Source organism: Panthera tigris, chromosome C1 (genome assembly GCF_018350195.1).
Source record: "Panthera tigris isolate Pti1 chromosome C1, P.tigris_Pti1_mat1.1, whole genome shotgun sequence".
Lineage (NCBI taxonomy): Eukaryota > Metazoa > Chordata > Mammalia > Carnivora > Felidae > Panthera > Panthera tigris.
In genome coordinates, this window is record NC_056667.1 from 149,271,147 (window position 1) to 149,292,402 (window position 21,256).

The 21,256-nt window shown below is 38.0% G+C and overlaps 1 protein-coding gene across 8 annotated transcripts in view; it reads left to right on the top strand.

Moving 5' to 3' along the window:
* The window catches only part of TANK (TRAF family member associated NFKB activator), a 94,089-nt gene that overhangs the window by 11,580 nt on the left and 61,253 nt on the right, over positions 1 to 21,256 (top strand). For 3 of the 8 annotated variants that reach the window (XM_007078456.3, XM_042994566.1, XM_042994565.1), the window contains exon 1: positions 3,547 to 4,046. The exons of 1 other annotated variant lie outside the window; for it this stretch is intronic. In XM_007078456.3, the coding sequence (XP_007078518.1) occupies positions 4,039 to 4,046 (8 nt within the window). In that variant the 5' untranslated portion in view covers positions 3,547 to 4,038. Of the gene's footprint in view, positions 1 to 3,546; positions 4,047 to 9,000; positions 10,922 to 21,256 lie in introns of those variants that run through there. 4 more of the 8 variants (XM_042994562.1, XM_042994563.1, XM_007078458.3 and 1 more) reach the window with 4 other exon arrangements.

Here is a 21,256-nt window from a genome sequence, read left to right on the forward strand (position 1 = left end):
ACCCCCCCATCAACCCTCAGTTTGTTCTCAGTTTTTAAGAATCTCTTATGCTTTGGCTCTCTCCCACTCTAACCTCTTCTTTTTTTCTTTCCCTTCCCCCATGGGTTTCTGTTAAGTTTCTCAGGATCCACATAAGAGTGAAAACATATGGTATCTGTCTTTCTCTGTATGGCTTATAAAAACCCAAATTTTAAATGGGTCAAAGACCCTAACAGATATCTCACCAGAGAAGATGTATGTATGGATGGCAAATAAGCATTTGAAAAGATGCTCCACATCATATGTCATCAAGGAAGTGAAAATTAAAACACAGTGAGATATACTACATGCTTGTTAGAATGGCTGAAATCCAGAACACTGACAACACGAAATGCTGACAGGGATGTGGAGCAACAGGAACTCTCATTCATTGCTGGCGGGCATACATTGCTGGTAGTCCAGTCACTTTGGAACATAGTTTGATAGCTTCCAACAAAACTAAACATACTAAGGGTGCCTGGGTGGCTCAGTTGGTCAAGCGTCCTACTCTTGGTTTCAGCTGAGGTCATGATCTCATGGCTCTTGAGACCGAGCCACTGGTTGGGCTCTGTGCTGACAGCATGGAATCTGCTTGGGACTCTCTCTCTCCCTCTCTCTCTGCCCCCCCCATAAGTAAGTAAATATTTTTTAAAAAACATACTAAAAATATATATGATCCAGCAATTCCACTCCTTTGTATTTACCTAAAGGCGTTGAAAACTTATGTCCACACAAAAACCTGCACACTTATGTTACAGCAGCTTTATTTGTAATCACCAAAAATTGAAAGCAACCAAGATGTCCTTCAGTAGGTTATTGGATAAATAAACTGGCACGCCCAAGCAATGTAATACTATTCAGTGCTAAAAAGAAATAAACTGCCAAGCCATGAAAAGACATGGAAGAAACTGAAATGTTTATTACTAAGTGAAAGGAGTCCATCTGAAAAGGATGGACTTTTTTATTCCAACCATATGACATTATAGAAAAGGCAAAACTATGGAGACAGTAAAAAGATTAGTGGTTGCCTGGGACTGGGGGTGGAATGGATGAATAGGTGGAGCACAGAGGATTTTTAGGGCAGTGAAACTACTCTACTATAGTATGATACTATTATGATGGATACATGCCATTATCTATCTGTCCAAACTCATAGAATGTACAACATGAAGACTGACCCCTAAAATAAACTATGGACTTTGGATGATAATATTACGTTGATGTAGACTCATCAGTTGTGACAAATGTACCACTTGGTGGGAGATGTTGATAATGGAAGAGGCTTATGCATATATTGTACTTTCCACTCAATTTTGCTATAAACCCAAAACTGCCATAAAAAATAAATTCTTTAAAAAAACAGTGTTTTACTGTCATGTTTAACTCAATTACTACTTACTACAGAAACTTTTCAACTGATCACAATGTTATATACAAGATGTTTCTGTTTGTTTAAATGTTTTTTGCAATATATTTTGGCTTTGACTTTTAAAAGTAAGCTCAATATTTAAAAATGCACTGCAACTTGGCAGGCTTTTAAACCCTTGGACTTGCAGGCTTAAGGAAAGTAATGCAAATAACCATGGCTCAGAAGTGTAAGAAGAAAGTGAGGCAACCAGAACCTGATCCTCCTGCTCTAACAAAGAAAAACTACAATCCCAGGGAGCAAGATGCTGAGTTCCCATGAGAAGATACCACCTTCTAAGTTATATGGGACCATGTGACCAGAAAAAAGGGAGCTCAAGAATTCCAGGCCTGGGCTTGAATCTTCAGAATGAAGAAAGAATCACTGACTGAAGACCTGTTCAGGCATGGCTTGGCCAAGATCCCTAGGACAAGAAAGTTCTCAATTGCAGAAGATTTTGCCAAGTCTATGGATAGAGAACATATGTTCTAGAGCAGGCTGTACCTGATAACAGCCTATAGTATTCACAGTCATTTTATTTATTTATTTATTTGTTTTTAATTTTTATTTATTTATTTTGAGAGAGAGAGAAAGAGTGTGAGCGGGGGGGGGGGAGAGAGAGAGAGAGAGAGAGAGAGAGAGAATCTCAAGCAGGCTTTACATTGTCAGCACAGAGCCCAATGCAGGGCCCTATCCCACGACCCTGGGATCATGACCTGAGCTGAAATCTAGAGTAAGATGCTCATCCCACCGAGCCACTCCTGCTCATTTTAATCCTGTCTATCAAACTGTTATTTCAATGTCCTTAGTATGCTTGTGCTTGGTGATGAGGTCTTTTTCAAACAGCATCAACCCATGTAAGATATGTACAAAAGCAGTGAGAGTTCTAAAAATATTTTTAGGGACACCTGGATGGCTCAGTGGATTAAGCACCCAACTTTGGCTCAGGTCATGATCTTTCAGTTCGTGGGTTCGAGCCCTGTGTCGGGCTGTGTACTGATAGGAGCCTGGAGCCTGCTTCAGATTCTGTTGTCTCCCTCTCTCTCTGCCCCTCCCCGGCTCATGCTTTGTCTCTGTCTATCTCTCTGTCTCAAAAATAAATATTTATATAATAAAAATATTTTTTAAATTAAATAAATAAATAGGTAATTAATATAGAAGCTTCTGAGAGTGCTATATGCATTCAGTCAGATGCAATTATGCTCCAGTCAATGTGGAAAGTCCTAGACTTCAATGCTGTCAGGAAGCTTCCACATATGCAGTAGTTTCATGCAAAGAATCCCAGGGAAAACCTTGATGGTGGCAAGAAGCCAGCCTGACATGAAGCTGGCAGGACAGTATCTTTAATTTGTAGAACATTCTAAAATTTACCATGTGCTTTTGCTTACATTATTGGATTGACCATTCATCCAGTGAAGTAAGTTATCACTGTCTCCATTTGTCAGATAAGAAATTCAGGTTCATTAGGTTAAGCAACTTGCCTGAACCAGTAGGTATCAGAGCTAAAACTGGGAGTTCCAACATTTCTAGATGTAATGTCTAAAATTTCTATCTTGGAGATTATTCTGGCATGCCGAGGAAATGGAATAATGGGGAAGTCTTAATTCATGAGAATTTTCTATGAAGTTCTGCTTGTATTTACCAACTATCCAACTTTAGCAAGTGTATTTAGTGAAAGGTGTTACAGTTGGGAAAAAGCCAAATGGGTGTGTGTGTGTGTGTGTGTGTGTGTGTGTGTAGTGCTTCTCAGTGTGGACCTTAACCACCTTAATCACATTCACATGAGGATTCGACAAAAATGCAGGTTCCAGGCTTCCGCCCACAACCCAGTTTGCTCTGAACTCTAAGATCTCTAGGGGTGAATTGATAAATCTACGTCTTTAACAAGTCTGTCAGATGATTCTTGTGTATGCTAACCCACTTACAGGGTGATGTTAAACCTGGTTATTTTCTCTTTAGGAAAAATTCTAACCAAGGCCGGCAGGTGACCTTTAACCTTGACATTGATGGTTTTTGGCTGCCGTCCTTTATCCTTTCCCGGGTGAGACGGGACGGGGCGGGGCTTGGATGGGCGGGGCTTGGACGGGCGGGGCGAGTGTGGGTGGGGCGAGAGGGGTCTGGTTTGGCCTGGCCGGGTGGAGGGTGAAGGGTTAAAAGCTCCGCGCGCAGGCGCTGCCCTCTGAACAGGAACGGAAAGCAACTTCCGGTCGATTCACTCGGCCGGGCGCCGCGGATCCCGGGCGCGGAATCCCTGAACTGTGAGTAAGAAACTTCGCGAGCGAGTTCGTCTTTCGGAACCCGTCGAACACAATGGCGGGGAACTTGTGTGTGTGAGCGAGGGCGGTGCGCTGGTAGTACTGGTGCCGCAGTGAAAGAAGCCGAAGAGCTGCGGAGACAACCACCTCTCAAGAGTGGAGAGGGACGTTGTGCGAGAGAAACCACCCGGGTGTACGTCCCAGAGCGGACCCGGGAGGGGTTTTCCGGGCCCGCGACGTCAGCGCTGCAACGCTGTCCCCGCCGTGACGCTCCGTGGGGAGGGATCCTGCCCAACTCCGCGTCCAGCGCTCGCGCCGACTTGACCTATTCGCCGGGAGACAGGGGAGGCAGGGCTTGCGATGTCTGGGTGAGCAGTGGGTCCCGGCACGAGTGTCCCAGACTCCCTTCGGGGCAAGGGTTGTCTTCCGGAAGCAGTATTATCGTGGTTATTCTTTCGAAAACTTTTAAATAGGTCTTTCTGTTCTTCCCAAGGTTGTTGCATAATTCCGCTCTCTGCTTTCCTGTGGGGTGTCATCATAGCCGTGTCAATGAGAAGTGGGGTAACTTCCCCGAGGGTGACGGAGAGAATGGGTGGGCGAGGCGGAAAAAGCAAAAGCATACCCTACCCGCAGTGGGAACCAGGCGTTACTTAGGGTCTGCACTCTCGTGTGAACAGAAACAACGAGTTACAGGTGTAAAAAGCTGTGCTTGTCAAGCGAAGAACGTAGGGGGAAGATACTCAAACCAAGGAGTGGGTGTGTCCCTTGTTATACTGTAACAAGCAAAAGTAGAGCAGCCTTGCTATGTAAGGTGTCATTTATCTCACCGATGCTTTTGACAAGTTATCTTAAGGGAAAAAGGGTAGTAACAGAAGTGAAGTGATATGAAAATGTAGGAAAATAAAATGATCTTCCTGCTTACTATGGTTGGAATACACATTTCAAATGTAGCAGAGAAGCAAGTACTGTATTCTGTTGAAAAATTATATTCTCATCATTTGGAAGGGGTGGAAAACCCCAAAATGATACAACCGTGTATAAAGCCAACAATTTATAAAGAAAATGAAACGTTCTCAGGCCTTTCTCCAGTCGTAGGTACTCCAAGACCGTCTACATCTCTCTTACATGCACAAAACATGTTATTTCGTTCTCTTGTGAAAGTGAGATTGTATAAACATACTATTCTGTTTTCTGAGTTTTCAGACCAAAAAATATATGGTGCAAGTCTTGCCATGTATAGCTCTATTTTATCTTAATGTCAGCATGGTATTCCTCTATCAGCATGTACCATAACATAGTTAACCATCTCTTAATGTGGCTTGTCCCTATATTTTGCCCATTATTATTCAAAATTATTTATCTGTACTTGATTAGAGTACAGATATATTAATCCTTAATGAAATATATGGCAGATATTTTCAAGAACTGTCAGTCTTTTGGTTTAAAATGCCCAGGTTTTGTTTTTGTTTTTTATCACTTAAGGCAGTTCCTACTCAAAAATTATTAAAATATTTTCCTATATTGCCTGTTAATTATTTTATAGTTTTTTATGCTCTACTCTTTAAAACATCTGAAAATTATTTTTGTACATTATATAAGATAGGGATTTAGCCATTTTTTTCTGAACTCATTTGTTAAAATCAATTCTTCCTGACTAGAAATACTACCTTAGTATAATAAATTTACATGGGTCTTTTATTATTATTATTATTATTATTATTATTATTCTGTCGCTTTGTTCTATTTGTCTCTCCCTATACAAATACCAATCTCTTTGATTCTGGCATTTTTAAAGTAATTCCTACAGCAAGTCCTTCTTCATTTATCTTTTTCAAATTTTCTTGAATATTATTGCACTCATTTTGACATAAAATTTAAAGTAAACTGTTTATGTTTCATTAAAATAATCCTTTGGTCTGTTTTAGCTATTATATTCACTAATACTTTGTGGCTGGTATGTAGATGAGTGATTATACATCTGGCCGATTTTCTAAATTTATTAGTTTTAATAAATTGTCCCCCTTGAATTTTCTAGGAAAACAATCATTTAAACATAGTCTTATCTTTCTTTATACTTTTTTTCTTTCTTTGGTTTAATGAATTGCTAGTTTCTCCAGCCTAGTGATATGTAATCCAGCCTAGTGATATGTAATAACAGTGATTCTGGCCATCCTTTTCTTATTTCTTAGTTTTTGGATACTTTTACCATGTCATCATTAAATATGGCATTTACTATTAATTTCCAATAAGTTCTGTTTATCAAGGAAGTGTCTTTAATATTTCTAGCTTACTAGGATTTTTCGAAAGAGTGGATTTTGGACCAAGGTGTGTGTGTGTGTGTGTGTGTGTGTGTGTGTGTGTTTACATTGGCTAGCATATTGCGAGCAATTTTGAATAATAGATGTTGAGTGTTCATTTGGTCTGTATATTTCTTGTTGTTAAGATGATGCCTTCTCATTACTACTTAACTAAACATTTTTATCAGGAGTGAAAGTTGAGTTTTGTCATATGGCTTTTAGGCATCTGTTGTGACCTATTGTGTGCTTTTCTTTGACCTATTAGGATGATGGGTTATTTTAGTTGATTTCCAGTTTGTGAACCAACCTTACAGTTGATCATGGTGTAATATTTAAGCATATAGGTTCCTTTTTGGTAACATTTTTACTTAAAATCAGTAATTGGGTGTCATCTATAGTCCTCTTCTTCTGTATTATCTTTGCTAGAGTTTGATATCAGGGTTATGATGGTTTCCTAAAAAGAACTGAGAAGAGTTCCTTCTTTCTCTGCTCTGAAGTAGTTTAAAGAGCATAAGAGCTCTCTATTCTTTGAAGATCTGAAAGAATTAACTCATGAAACCATCTTGGCCTGAAAGTACTATTGTTCTTAAAATAGCAACATCCACAGAAAAAGGCTCAGAACTTAAAAAAGCTAACAATCAGAAACTCCTCAGAGTAAATCCAAATAAATGAAAGAGTCTAAAATACCCGTATGTTGAGAACAAAGAAGAATTCTGTGTTTATCCTAGTCCTTTCTCTCCCCTACCTCTTTTTTTTTTTTTTTTTTTCATGGTCAGAGAAAATGCTGTAGGTAGGCTGAGGCTGATAATAAAAGGTATTGCTGTCCTTTCCTCTATTCCAGTTATACTATAAAGAAAGTAAAGGGTGTTGCTTCTACATGGGCAAGTTCTTCTATGCCTTGAAGGAAACCAGGAGTGACACTCAACTGGGAAAGCATCAGTTTCACTTTGTTGTCATTAGCTTCCCAATTTTGTTGGGAAATTTCTTTCTTCAGAGGTAATAACCAAGCTTACATGCTACTGTAGCCAAATCCCATAAGAGGGTTTCAAAATGAGTTGGTGAAAAAAATATACAAGCTCATCATGCCTGTACTTATTTAATATGAAGTGAAAATTATTAACACAGTCCAGATACGTGTGTGACACGTGCACACACATAGAACAGGGATGGCTTTTAACAAGTACAAACCACCAAAGGCCACCTTTTTTCTAGACTAATAGTTTACTGTTTATATGTGGATAATAGTGTATTTTGTACTCTTTGGTAGAGTTATTACTTTTTTTTTTTTTTAAGTAGGCTTCACGCCCAGTGCAGAATCCAACGCGAGGCTTGAACTCCTGCCCCTATAATTAAGACCTGAGCTCAGATCAAGAGTCTGACACTCAGCCAACTGAGCCACCAGGCGCCCCGAGTTATTACCTTTTATAAATGATTATTCCAGACACTTTCTGATCACTGTCAAGAATATGACCTTAGGCGGGTAATGTCATATAACAGTATACATCTGTAAACTGTGGAGGACTTTAAGACACTCATAAGTGCTGTTTACAGAGAGATGCAGTCATTATCTGAATGCTTGCATATTTGAGTATTTTAACTGACTTTGTATCAATCTAGAAAAAAATAATTATTGACATGATTTGGGAGTGTGCCTTATAACAACGAAAGACTTTGCATGCTTTTTAAAATTGTGCTCATTATCTAAAAGTAAATGGTAAATAAAAATAGATAGCCTGTGATATAAAACTTCACTATTCTAACTGTTCTGATGTGATGCATTAACTGATTAGCTGTTAACTACTGTTTGGTTTTTTGTTTTCTAACACTTTATAAACATCTGTATTACTGTTTAATTTCACCTAGTTTGTGTTTCATTATATCAAGACAAGTTTGGGTTTCTGGTTCCTGTAGGATTTATGTTGTGGCTGCCATTCCCTTTTACTCCTGTCCCCCCCCACCCCCCCCCACCCCCCAATCTTCTATGCTTGCTGCTGTGGTTTTCAGTCATGGGTAGAGGGAAAGAGGAGGCTATTATCTAGAATAGGTAACAAAAATCTCTTTATAGTCTGGGACCAAGATTCTGAGTCATCTTCAAAAAAGGCTAGCAGAGAATGTAAAATGAACTGCCTTGTGGGTGGATGGCTAATTAGTTTACAGTCTTTTGAACTAGGTGCAATATTTGACACTGTTCAAAAAAATTGAGAAGGACTGGAACTAGGTTCTTTGAAACTGAAAACAGGCCTTTGAGACCTGTGTAATACATATGTCATAGTTTTTCAATCCCCAGTTGTAAAAAACATTTTTTTAAATTATGGTAAGATACATATTACATGAAATTACCATCATAACTATTTTTAAGTACAGTTTGGTAGGGTTTAATGCATTTGCATTGTTGTGCAACCAAGAAAAACATTTAAGGGACTTACTCTTTTAAGAAAAAGAGTCTGGGAAGTAAATAATGATAATCATTTATCTCACAAGGGAGATGTCCTGTATAGTAACTTGATAGTAACCTGAGTTTTCTTCCTTTTATGCAGGGATACTCTCTTTGATAGTAATTATCAATACTAAATTATGAGAGTAAACTGAGCAGTGGTAATCTGAAGTTGCTTTCACTTACTACCAACAGTTTTGCTTTGCAAAAAAAAAAAAAAAAAGTGTTGAAAGTAGGTTGTGAACACAAGGTCTATCTTTTCAAGTCATTTCAGTAAGGCACTAACTGGGAATTGAGTGGACTAAGAAAAATAATGTAAGTTCCATTTTGATTGTTACTCAAGAAGTTGAAGTTATAAGAATCTTTGAAACATTTGCGTAGAATGAGTTATAAACATTATTCTCTGGAACAGCAGAACAAACACAACTAGGTAATTTGCTAGGGAGAGTGACTTGTTAAAAAGACAGAAATCAGGGACTCAGATCTGTTTAAGAAAATATTTCAAATTGCTTGAATAAAATCAACTATTGTGGGATATTTAAATGCATTTACTGTTCATGGCCATTTGTTATGTAGCATTTACTATAATATAATTTCATGATTTCATATATTTGCTGTCTCTAAACTAGAAATGTCTTTCCATTGATATTGATGTTTCTTGGTTTTTTAGAATCCTTATCTCCTTTTTGATTAACGTTTAAATCTCACAGATCCTAGGACATTTCATATTTGCTCCTCTTTCCCACACAGTCTTCTTTCTCTTGTAGTTCCCCCATCCAAGAATATTCTGCAGAGCACTGCTTTATATGACTTAAGAAAACAGATTTTTAATATTAAACAGTCATTTTAAACTGCATAAACCTCACCCCCACTCACCATTTCCAGATTTTAACATGGCCCCAATGCAGGAGAGGATACCCCTTAGGAAGCTGAGCAAGCTAACTGAGCAGTGCCATGTTTCTGTTCACATCGGGGTAGAATACCACATGTCATGTCCGGTTTTCTTTTGGTGTTACACTGATTGTACACTTCAACTCAAAAAATTTGATAAACAGTCTGAGAGAAAGAAGTACTACTACTGGAGGAAAAAAGGAAGTAAGGCAAAGCTGAAATACATGGGTGTGGTCTTTGGCTGTGAAATCTTTCAACTCTTAAAAGATAGCACAAAAAGTTTCACCAAGTTTTAACATCCAGCAAAATGGAAACCTCGTCTGGGGAGCTTTTGGTTTGATGAGTAGGGAGTTGTCTTACCTTGTTTATCGTGATGCATTTAGCTAACCACCAGCTTATGGAAAAAATACAAAATCTAAATTCTAACACTGCTGACTCAATGATATTTAAGTTTCTATTATTTCAGCTGCCTGACTGTAACACACTAACAGTTGAGGTACAGCGTGTTATGGGTATATTGGAAAGTGAGACTACAAATGCAAACTGTCATTTTGGGAAATTGGCTGCTTATGTTAGGGAACTATCTTAAAAGTGGGAAATGATTATAACTAAATGTTAGGAGTGACAGTTCTCATCCATTTCCCTTCTTCAAGTAGGGAAAACACACATACTCTTGCATGTCTTTAAAATTTTACCCTAACTATGTAAGACAGAGGATGTCCTTTTATTTAAGGGTATGTACTCCCGTTATTGACTCGTACTTTTGTTTCTGATACTAATTGTGGGTAAGGAGGCTAATACAGAACTAAAATACAGAAAAGACAGGGTGTATCTCTCACTAATTTATTTATCTCTTTTGCTAAGGTGGCAACTTTTCTGACATAGAATGTGAAATCTTATTACTATTCGTACCTCAGAGGGTTGGAAAAGCAGGCGACTTTCTTTTCTAGGACAGAGTGGAAGAGGTAACTCAAGGTGATTTCCTCCCCCTGTCCCGAAACTGCATTGGATTTGAAGTGCCCTCTTACCACAAGTGTGAACCCTGGCAGAACACTTACATAGAAGTAGAATAGTCTCAGCAGTGGGGGAAACCCAGCAGAGGGGCCTTTCCCACCTTCCAAATCACCCATATTGTCTCTACTACTCCACAAAAAATAGACCTTATTAAAGCATTATAAATCATTCTGGGTGGAGGTGGTGGGAATCTGATACCTATAAGCCGGTGATTCTTTTCAAACTTGAAATCCCAAAATATATAACTAATCAAAGTTAAGTTATTCTGGTTGAGCTGGGCAATTGGTGGTGGAATGTTGTTTGGTTCACATATGCCCAGCCTCAGTAGAGCTCTGGAAGCGCTACCACTTCGATTACTATTTTATTTTCTTCAGGATTGGTTAACTGTCACTTGGAGAATAATATTGGTTACCAAAGACAGCAAGCTTAAGATATTTTATCTATGAAGTAAGAAAAGTTCACTTAAAAAGAAGGTGGGTAGGAGGAATTAGAGTAACAAGAAGAATCAACATCCTGATAGAGGAGTCCCACAAAGGAATACAGAAAAAATGAAATTGGCCAAAAAATATTTGAAGAAAATTCCCAGAACTGAAGGATGAACTTCCAGGTGAGTTAAATATAAGATCAGGAATCAAAATGGCTCTAGACTTCAACAAAAACAAATGGAAGCTAGAAGAGAGCATAGCAAAGCTTTCAAAATTCTGTGGAAAAATTGCTTCCAACCTAGAATTTTTAACCTGGCAAACTATCAGTTAAATCTGAGGGTAAAGGTATTTTCAGTGATGCAAGGTCTCAAAAAATTTTCTTTGCCAACACTTTCTCAGGAAGCTGTTGGAGGGTTTAGTCCACCAAATGGGATGAGTAAAACAAGAAAGATGAAAATTTGGGATACTGAAAATGAGGGATTCAACTAGAGAGAGAGATGAACAAAGGGAATCCTCAAAATCAAGGTGAAAGAAGGTCTTGAGATGAAGGTTTACCTTCAGGCATAGAGATCAACAAATCTAGACTGAAGTCAAACAGCTCAAGGGGAGTTCCTCTAAGAAGATGAAAATGGTAGAGTAACTGAAGTGTCTGAATGGATTGTATTAGTATGATGGGAAATAAAAGTAAATAAAGTTTTTTCAGGGAAAGGTGTTTCAGGGAAGGGAAAGGTGTTTCAGGGAAGGGAAAGGAGTCATAGTATGGCTTACCAGTGAATAACATTGCATAGTTATAAGAAAGTAAAAGCTGAATGTTTATCTAACTATCCTCTTTTTAGAAGATATAACTATTTTGGGAGAATGGGGAGAGTATAAAGTTGCAGGTCAGGGCCAGGGAGTGGGGGGTTAAAAAGAGCTGAATCCTTACTTTGCATAGTGGGAAGAAAAGTAAAACTGAAAAATCAATAGTAGCAACATTAGCATGTTTGGAGATACAGAGATAAATACCAGAAAGAACCAAAAGAACTGAAAATTGTTGCCAAGGTGAAGCAGGAAATGGGGAGGGGAAAGAAGAGAGCAAGGGACTTAATGTTTTTCTTAAGCCTTGTGAAGCTCTTTGACTCATTAAAATATAGATATGTATCTCTGTGGTTAAAAATAAAAACTAAATTAGAATAAAATGAGCTAGAGATTGGACTTTCATATTGGAGCGACCTGGAGTTATCTGGGTCTTCCATTTTCTAATTCTTTGACCTTAGTCAACTTACATAAATTTGAAGCTCAGTATCCTTATGTAGAAAGGGAAGGCAGTTTGTGATCCTGCAAAAGAAAAATTAAAATAAGGTACTTTATATAAAGCACCTGAGGCAAGTAATATTACCTCAATAGGTATCAATCCTTACCCCCATCCCTGATGTTCCCTGTGAGGAAATACCTCCTTCATTGTTGGAATTGTTGTCATTCAAACAGAAATCTAAAATTGTCTTTTTGGTCCATGGCTGTGTGCCTTTTTGGAATTAAGTCATGTCATTGAGATCTATGTCCTTTCTCAACTATCTGTAGATAGTTTGAGAATTTAGATAGAATTGAAATGATTAGGGTATTGGTAGGGGGAGCATCGAGTGGAAAGGGCCATTGCTGCTTGGTGGGAGAAGACTTGGTCCCACTCAGATTTCTCTCTCAACATGAACCTCAGTGCAAATGCTATCAATGGAGTCTCTTCCATTAATACTGTTTCCAAGAGGAAACACTTGTCATATAAACTGATGAGTTGTGGAATTTTCACAAAACCAAGATTAACATTAGAGTGCTATTGCTGTGGGCCATCTGCCAAAGTATCAAAATACCTTTTTTCTTTCTTTCTTTTAAAGAACATCTTCTAAGCAACTGCTATTTTTGTTTCCAAATTCTATATGCTTCTTCTGAAACAGTTCAAAAAGCAGATCATTGTGGAACACAAAGACACCTTATCAAAAGTCTGTTTCCCTGCCATGGTGCATATTTGTACACTGTTATACAGAATACAGGGCTTTCCCAGTTATGAATTGACCCCCTATGGCAATGATCCTAAATTTGTCTTACATCCGCTTTTCCCCCTCTCCCCCGCCCCCCAAATTATCCAAGAGGTCTTAGACAGTGTTTACTGATCTGTTGTTTTTTTTTCAACCGCCCTGGATGATTCTGTTAACCCATGTCCTACAGTATGTTCTACCCCAAACATCCTAAACTGGGGCAGATGAGGGAACTGAGGTCCACAGAAAGGTTAAATGACTTGTTTACTCTTACCTGTCAACTAGTTTGTACTCTGTACTCCTAAATCTGATTTTATCTTTGGTTGACTAGGCTTTTTGATTTTGATCTATAATGTTCAAATTGTCTTAATAAAGAAATTAATATATTTTACACAAGATGTTGTCTCAGTTAAAAATTAACTTTGGAATCTGCATCTTATAGCATCTTTTTTTTTTCCAGATACAAAAAGAAGTGAAAGTGAAAAAAGTGAAAATTTTTAATAAGCTCTTGTTTCCTCACAGTAGGATAGCACAGCAAGTGTTATTTGGTCTGAATATTCACATTTGAGAAAAACTGGCCTTGAGGAGAGTGGAGACTTGGGTAATTTGGGCACAAATGCCAGTTTGAGAAGTTGGTTTGTCAGGATATCCAGGGATTTTGGGGGTTTTGTCTTCAGGAGTATCCAACAGTTGGAGTGAAAGAGTGTGTTGCATGGTATTGTATCTGATTTTAAACTTTTATCATATTATACATTTAAAGTCACACCCTAAACGTCTTGGGAATGACTGGAAATAGAGATCTGGAAATCTCTGAAACCTTATTTATTTTCCCATTGGAGTTCTCACAATTACTTCTAATAAAACAAGTTGTGACTTGCAAACATTTGCTCAGCAGCCTTTAGGTGTTCCTCAGGGAAATTAAAAACAAGGTTATGAAGAGCTGAGGAGTCCTGTGCCCATGGTTAAGAGCACAGAGTACAGCTTTATAATTATGTAAGCTTTTGCCTTTTTCCATTTATCATTGGTAATATTCTCAACACTAAATGACTGCTCAGCAATTTAAACTGTGATTTAAGAGAAAACAGGCCTTTTTGTGAAAAGGTCCCCTGTCTCCTGAAGTTTCACTATCTTCATAGAAGAGCTCTTTCCTTTCATAGTGGTTTTATTTTGTTCTGATACAGTAAATGACTCAGAGATGCTGGAGGGGTCCCTAATCTGTTAACTCATGAGATTTTAGCTACTTCTTTTTCAAAAACAACTTTGCCTTTTATGAATCTTGTGCAGCCTGTGACATCTCTTATATTATTGTGGTCTGTGTAGGGGGACTTTTTTAAGATTACTGAAAATATTTTTTTTCCCCGACTCTTCTGGTTAGCACCAGAAGATAGGTACAAACCATCCTACTCTTGTGAAAGATCATTAGTAATGCTACTTTATTGTCACAGATTTGGCAGAGTAGAAGGGAGGAGACTTAAAAAAAGATCACACAATCAGACAGAATTATTTTTCCCGTTACTCAGCAGCATGTAAGGGTTAACTGACCCTTTAGATAACATTCCTACCTATTTGCCTTTGTATAAGATAACAGACTTCTGCTAAAATGCCTTACTATTTTATGCATTCCCTAGTTTATTTACCTTCTGACATGACCTTGTCCAGATAATAAGTGGTCCTATCTTTTTTGCTTTATATTTGGAAGGAAAAGAGTGTACATTTTGTGACATGAAATGATACAATAATGGGTATTGCTTCTTTCTCTTTCCATTATTTTCTTTACAAAAATGTAGGGTTTTGTTTGTTGGTTTGTTTGTTTTTGGTAAAAAGATTTGGGCTTGGTTGACTGTCAAAGGACTTACCAGTATCAGAGGACTTTCAAAAGTCCTGGTATTTTGAAAAATATCGCTGGTGAACCATCTTCAACAAAGTCACCTGGGTTGCTTTGCTTATTGAAATGCATATTCCCATCCCAGGCCAGCTGATTTAGAATTGCAGGGACCTGAATGCTGCATTCGTGTGTATTGTGGACATCCATTTGGCCAACAAATCCTGTTGATTCTGACTTTGAAATGTCTCTTGAATCCATTCATCTTTCATTTCCCCTGCTCTAGTTCAAGGCCATCTTTCACCCAGAATACAGCAGTAGCTTCCTATAGATATCCTCACTTTGTCTCCAGGTTTGTATTCCACAGTGTATCCAATTTACCTTTCTAAAATGTGTTCATCTCCTGCTTGAAAATCCTCCATTACTTCTTTTTTTTATAAAATTTTTTTCTAATGTATATTTATTTTTGAGAGAGAGAGCATGACTAGGGGAAGGGCAGAGAGAGAGGGAGACAGAGAATCCACAGCAGGCTCCGTGCTGTCAGTAGAGAGCTGAATGCAGGGCTTGAACTCATGAACTGTGAGATCATGACCGGAGTCAAAGTTGGACACTCGACCAGCTGAGCCACCCAGGCACCCTAGTCCTCCATTACTTCTTAATGTCAGCAGGTTAAAACCTAAATTTCTCATAGTAACATTCAGGGTCCACTGCAATCCGGCCATAACTGAGTCTGCTGCATATAGTTAATGCAGTTAGCACACTCTGTAACTCTAGGGGGTTCCAATTATGGTCTGCATGAATCCCCTAGGGCTTTTACAGTGCAGCACAATCATACCTGGTAGCCTTGACTTCTGTCTTAACACCCTCACCTCTCCTTCCTCTCTGTACACATCCTAGACTTCATAAATAAAATACCTACAGTCCCTAAATGCACTATACTAGTGGCTTCTCAATTCCTCTGCTCTTTCAGAGTGAATATTCTTTCCTCCCTCTCAATTCTCCACTAGTTGAAATCCTCATGTGTCAGATCCTGTGTGAAGCTTTCCACAATCCCTCTCATTTTAATTGTTCTTCCTCTTGAGCTGTTATCCTGCTTACACCTTTTATTTAGCAGTTCTTTTTTCTTCTTTTGAGGTAAAACTTACATGCAATAAATCTTCAGTGAACTGTTGGGTGAATTCCCACAAATGTTTCCACCTGTGCTTCCCAGACCCCTATCAAGATATGATATGATCATACCTTTTTACACATTTATAATTGGCCTGCTAGTGTGGTTAATCATTTTCATGCATGCCTGCCTTACTAAATTACAAGCTCTAATTAGAGAAAAAGGCAAAGACGATGACTTTGTCTCTTTCCCATGGAAAAAAGGAACATGTACGATGCATTCAGCACTGAACTAGTGTTGACTGTTGTACCAGTTAACATACAGCTCACCTCCTCTCTTAAGGGACCCTCAAAGACAGTGGCTTAAATAAGACAGAAATTTTATTTCTTCCACATACTACAATTTAAAGTATAAGATGTCCAGGGCTGATCTGGCAGCTCCACGGTATCAAGGACATAGACATCTTCATTCTTGTTGTTCCAGCCTTATGAAGTATTGTCCTCACCATGGTGTTCTAGGTGACTAACCACAACATCCCATCCAGTTGGGGAAGGGAAAAAAAAAAGTGAGGAGAAGAGCTCCTTTTGGAAGTTGCACTTACTTGCCAATGACCATAACATAGTCACATGACCATACCAGCTATAAGTCAGGAATACTAGAGAAGAGAACAGATGTTGAGGAACAGATAATATACATACTTCATATTTAATCTGCACAATAACACTACAAACTGTGTGTCATAAGAAAACTAATACACAAGCTAAGTAAATGGCTAGAAAATTGCAGATCTGGGATCTGAATCCAGAACCTTTACTTTTCTTCCTTCTATCCGGTACAATGTTAGGAGGGCATACTTAAATGTTATTAAGTAAATAAAAGTAGTCTTTACAGTGTTATTTCACGTTTTTTATATCACATACTTTCACAGTATCATATCATTTCTTTACTTCCAGGACACCCTATGTAACTTAACTCCATGCTTCTTGCCATCCTAAAATTAAATGCCATATCAGCTGGTTTGTAACCAAGGCCTAGTTTATAATAAAAATTAAAACAAAATGAATACTTCTTTTAAATCTATATCATATGAGGAAAAATATATCACTGTACTTGCCAAGCAATCGCTTCTGTACTCTTTTTTTTGCTTGGAAATGCTATATAATCATAAAGTTGAAGGAGATTAAATCATTTAGCTCCTTCATTTTAAAAGCAAGGAAAATTGAGGTCCAGTGAAGGTACAAGACTTGCCTTTTATTTCGTTCCCACTGTTACTTTGTTTTAAGTATCATGGGAAGAGCACTAGCCTAATCAACCCTTTCTGTAAGTAACCATCATTGTTACACTGAAGAATTATCTCAGGTTTGCAGAGTTGTATGATCAGAAAAATCAAGCTGAACAATGCACAAAGAAATGCTTGTTATCCTAGCCTTTTTTAGTGAAGAATAAATATTACCTAACACTAAAAACCTCTTTATAGCCCTTGGGAACCCACTTTAGAAAGGATGACTGCTGTTTGATAATCAAATAAAAGGAATGGGTGAGGTCATTCCTATCCATAATTCAAAACCCTGTGCAAATGTTACCGACCTCTCAAAGCCTTTCCTAAACCTCAAAAATAGATGTGACCACTTTCCTCTCCAAATTTTGTGGCCTTTAGATACCTCAGGGAGTGTGTGTGTGTGTGCGCGCATGCGTGCGTGTGCACATACACTTTAAGTTACAGCTAATGATGTTGTCATGAGGATAGGTTTTGTGTATGTTTTGTTCTCACTGTGTCAGTGGTGCCCAGTACAGGCTTTGCTCCTCCTTGGCAATGTTTCATCAAATGAACATATCCACCATGGCACCCTGGGAGAATACTTTGCAGTTGCCTTTAATAAACAGTTCTTGAACTAAGAGTTTCAAATCTTTATTCCCAGTTCGCACACTTACAGCTTTGTAGCTCTAGGCAAGTCTTTTAATGTCTCTGAGCTCTTAATCAGTCAAATGGCAATGTGAATAATAGGAAATAAAGAATTGGTGGAAAAACTTTGTAAAAGGAACACAACTCTAATGTGGTACTCTCCGAAGCCCCTTGCTAATAAGTAAACTTTTTTTTTTTTAATTGAATTGAATAGTAATGGGATATATTTTATTAAGATCTAAGTTTGACCCTAGCAGTTGGCAAACTTTTGTTGGAGCTTGGAAACTTTTCCAAGGAAAGATAAAATTATCTCCCTTACGTAGGCTACCTCTTTATTATTGAACAGTTTCATGATTGAACCAAGGGATTCATGAAAGAGGAAGCAGCCTGCTGCCCAGGGATTTTCTTGGTGCCTCCTCCTAGTGGCACACACTGGACCCAGGAGGCAGAACAGGAACTTGCTGTCCTTCATTTTCCTTCTCACAGGAACCACCCAGGGGAAAAAAGGAACTACTGCCAGAGGGGCAGATGTGGGTGGGTAGGGACTATCCTAGCTTCAGGGGATTGCCCTGAGTGGGTAGGGGTGCTTTGCCTTCTCCTTGCCCAGATGCATTCTAGGGCATCAGTAACTTAATCTTTTCCTCATAGAATGGAGGGGAGCCAGCAAACCAGACCATGGATGGCTTTCCTAAAAATACACTTAAGAGAGAAAAACCATAACTGTAAGAATGTTTCCAAGGCAGAGGTTGCTCTAGCTTGGATCTCCTGGGTTTAGGTGATGAGATTTGCGTTTGAGCATGTTTACTATAAATAAAACCATTTCCCTGGAGCCTGGCAAGTTTTGCAGAAGGCATACCAAAATGTAATTGAAATGTGACTGCCTCTTAAATTGTGAAATTAATTTTACACTTAACAAATGCTTTAAAAAAATTGAGGAACAAGTGGCTTTAAAGTTCAGGGTGTTAATATTTGAAATCTGTCCAATTTAATTAGTTGGGTCCCAGCGACTTTTTCTGTGGTCAGTGTCACTGATCTAACACCCAATTCTCTTCTTGGTTGTGAGATAGAAATTAAATGTATCATTTATTTAGTTGTATTGACCTGAATTGTATCTCTCCACCACACATTCTTATTTCAGGAAATAGGATGCATCCATGTGGAATTTACTCAGTAACTCTTCTTAGTGACATTTGTGTGATCTAATTCAAGGACCTGAAGTAAAGCCTCCACACTATTTACTTGCATATGATGCAGCTATTTTTAGTACTGCATTTACATTTTTAAAAACAAGAATGCACCTTCTTGATGGAGCAGACCTGCAGTTTTAGACTCACAGACTCAAGAACTGTAGAACAAATAAGTTTCTTCGACATCAAGTCCAAACATCTTTTTTTGTATTGGAGAGAAATAAACTTGGGTTCAGAAAGATTTAAGGGCTCCTGGGTGGCTCAGTCGGTTAAGCAACCAACTCTTGATTTCAGCTCAGGTCATGATCTCGCTCACAGTTTGTGAGTTCAAGCCCTATAAATTTTAGGGCTATGTGCTGACAGCATAGGACCTGCTTAAGATTCTTTCTCTCCCTGTGTCTGCCCCTCCTCCATTTGTGTGCATTCTCTCTCTCTCTCTCTCTCTCTCTCTCTCTCTCTCTCTCTCTCTCAAAATAAATAAAACCTAAAAAAAAAAATAAAAGATTCAGTTGCCCTGAACTCAGGTCACAGACTTATTCAATGATAGAACAAAATAAGAAACTAGATGGATTCCTAATTCAAGGCTCCTGTTTGTCTCAGATTTTAAAATATAAATGTGTTGTATGTTGACAATTTGTTATGATATGCAGGTTTTTAAGACAGTGATAGGTAACTTAGTCACTTAGTTACTTAAAACCTCTAATTTCTGCATTAGCATATTACAGTATATTATAGTCTCTATAGCTGCCTATTCTTGTTTTCTTTCGCTTCTTGTATACTTATTTTTATCTTGCTTGTATTTTTATAAGCTGCCTTAAATCCTTCTTTGAATGATATGGTGTCCAAACTACTCAAAGTGATACTTTGTGTGTTAATATTATTTATTTTTCTGTAGTGTCTATGGCATGTCAGAGATCCTGGCAGTGTTAGTTATCCTAACGGTATTTTGTCCTTTATATCTATCAGAGGTGGCAGTAGAAACAAACTTCCTGAGTGGAATGCCAAAAAAAATTACCATTCTTTTATTTTTTCAGAAAACAGTAACATTCTGATTCCCATAACAAAACCCTCAAAATTGTTTTTATTAAACCTGAAAATGACTTAGTGTATTTAGTATCTTAAAATGAAAAGACCATCTGATAGGATTGAAATATTACCTAGGTATTTAAAAGAGCATTGTGATTTATGGTCAACTAATTTTGATAAGAATGCCAAGGCCATTCATTAGGAAAAGAATAGCCTTTAGTGCCAGGGCAGCTGGATAGCCACATGCCAAAGAAAGAGTTTGGACCCCTACCTCATGCCATATACAGATAAACTCTGTGTGGATCAAAGATCCAAATATAAGGCTAAAAGTATAAAATTCTTGTAGGGAAACATAGATGAAAATCTGCATGGCCTTGTATTAGGCAGCAGTTTTTTAGATATGACATGAAAAAAAGCAAGCAGCAAAATGAAAAATAGATAAATCAGACATCATCAAAATTAAAATCAAGGAGTAGAAAGACAATCTACAGAATGGGAGAAAAATTTGTAAATTATATATATCTGATAAATCTCTAGTTTCCAGAATATATAAAGAACTCTTACAACTCAGCAATGTGAAGGGCCACCTGGGTGACTCAGTCATTTTGAGCATCTGACTCTTGATTTCGGCTTGGGTCTTGGCCCTGGGGTCATGGGATCAAGCCCTATGTTGGGCTCCGTGCTGAGTGTGGAGCCTGCTGGAGATTCTCTCCCTTCTCCCTCACCCCCTTCCCCCCACTTGCACTCTCTCAACAATATGAAGACAAATAACCGAATTAAAAAGTGGACAAAGGATTTGATAGATAGACATTTCTCTAAAGAAGATACACAAATGACCAGTATGCACTGGAAAGATGTTCAACATCATCAGGGAAATGCAAATCAAAATTGTTGAGGTACCACTTCACACCCACTAGGATGGGTGTCCATTTAAAAAATGAACAATAAGCGTTGGTGAAGATGTAGAGAAATTAGGGCTCTTATATATTACTAGTAGAAATAGAAATTTGTACACATTCTGTGGAAACAGCTTTGGCAGTTCCTTAAAAAGTTAAAGAAGATTATCATCTAACCTAGCAATTCTGCTCCTAGGTATGTAACCAAGAGAATTGAAAACATATATTCACACAAGTATGCATACACAAATAGTAACTTTCTTCAGGATAATCAAGAAATGGAAAGAACTCAAATGTCCATTAACCGAGGAACATATTAACAAATGTGGTAAATTCATACAACGGAATATTAGACATCAAAAGCAGTGAAGTACTATTACGTGCTACAACATGGGTAAACCTCAGAAATTGTATGCCATGTGAAAAAAGCCAGACACAAAAGCCATATATTGCATGTTTCCATTTATATGAAATGTCTAAAATAGGCAAATCCATAGAGTCAGAAAGAAGATTAGTGATTGCTAGGGGATTGATGGGAGGGGGGAATTGGGATTAACTGCTAATAT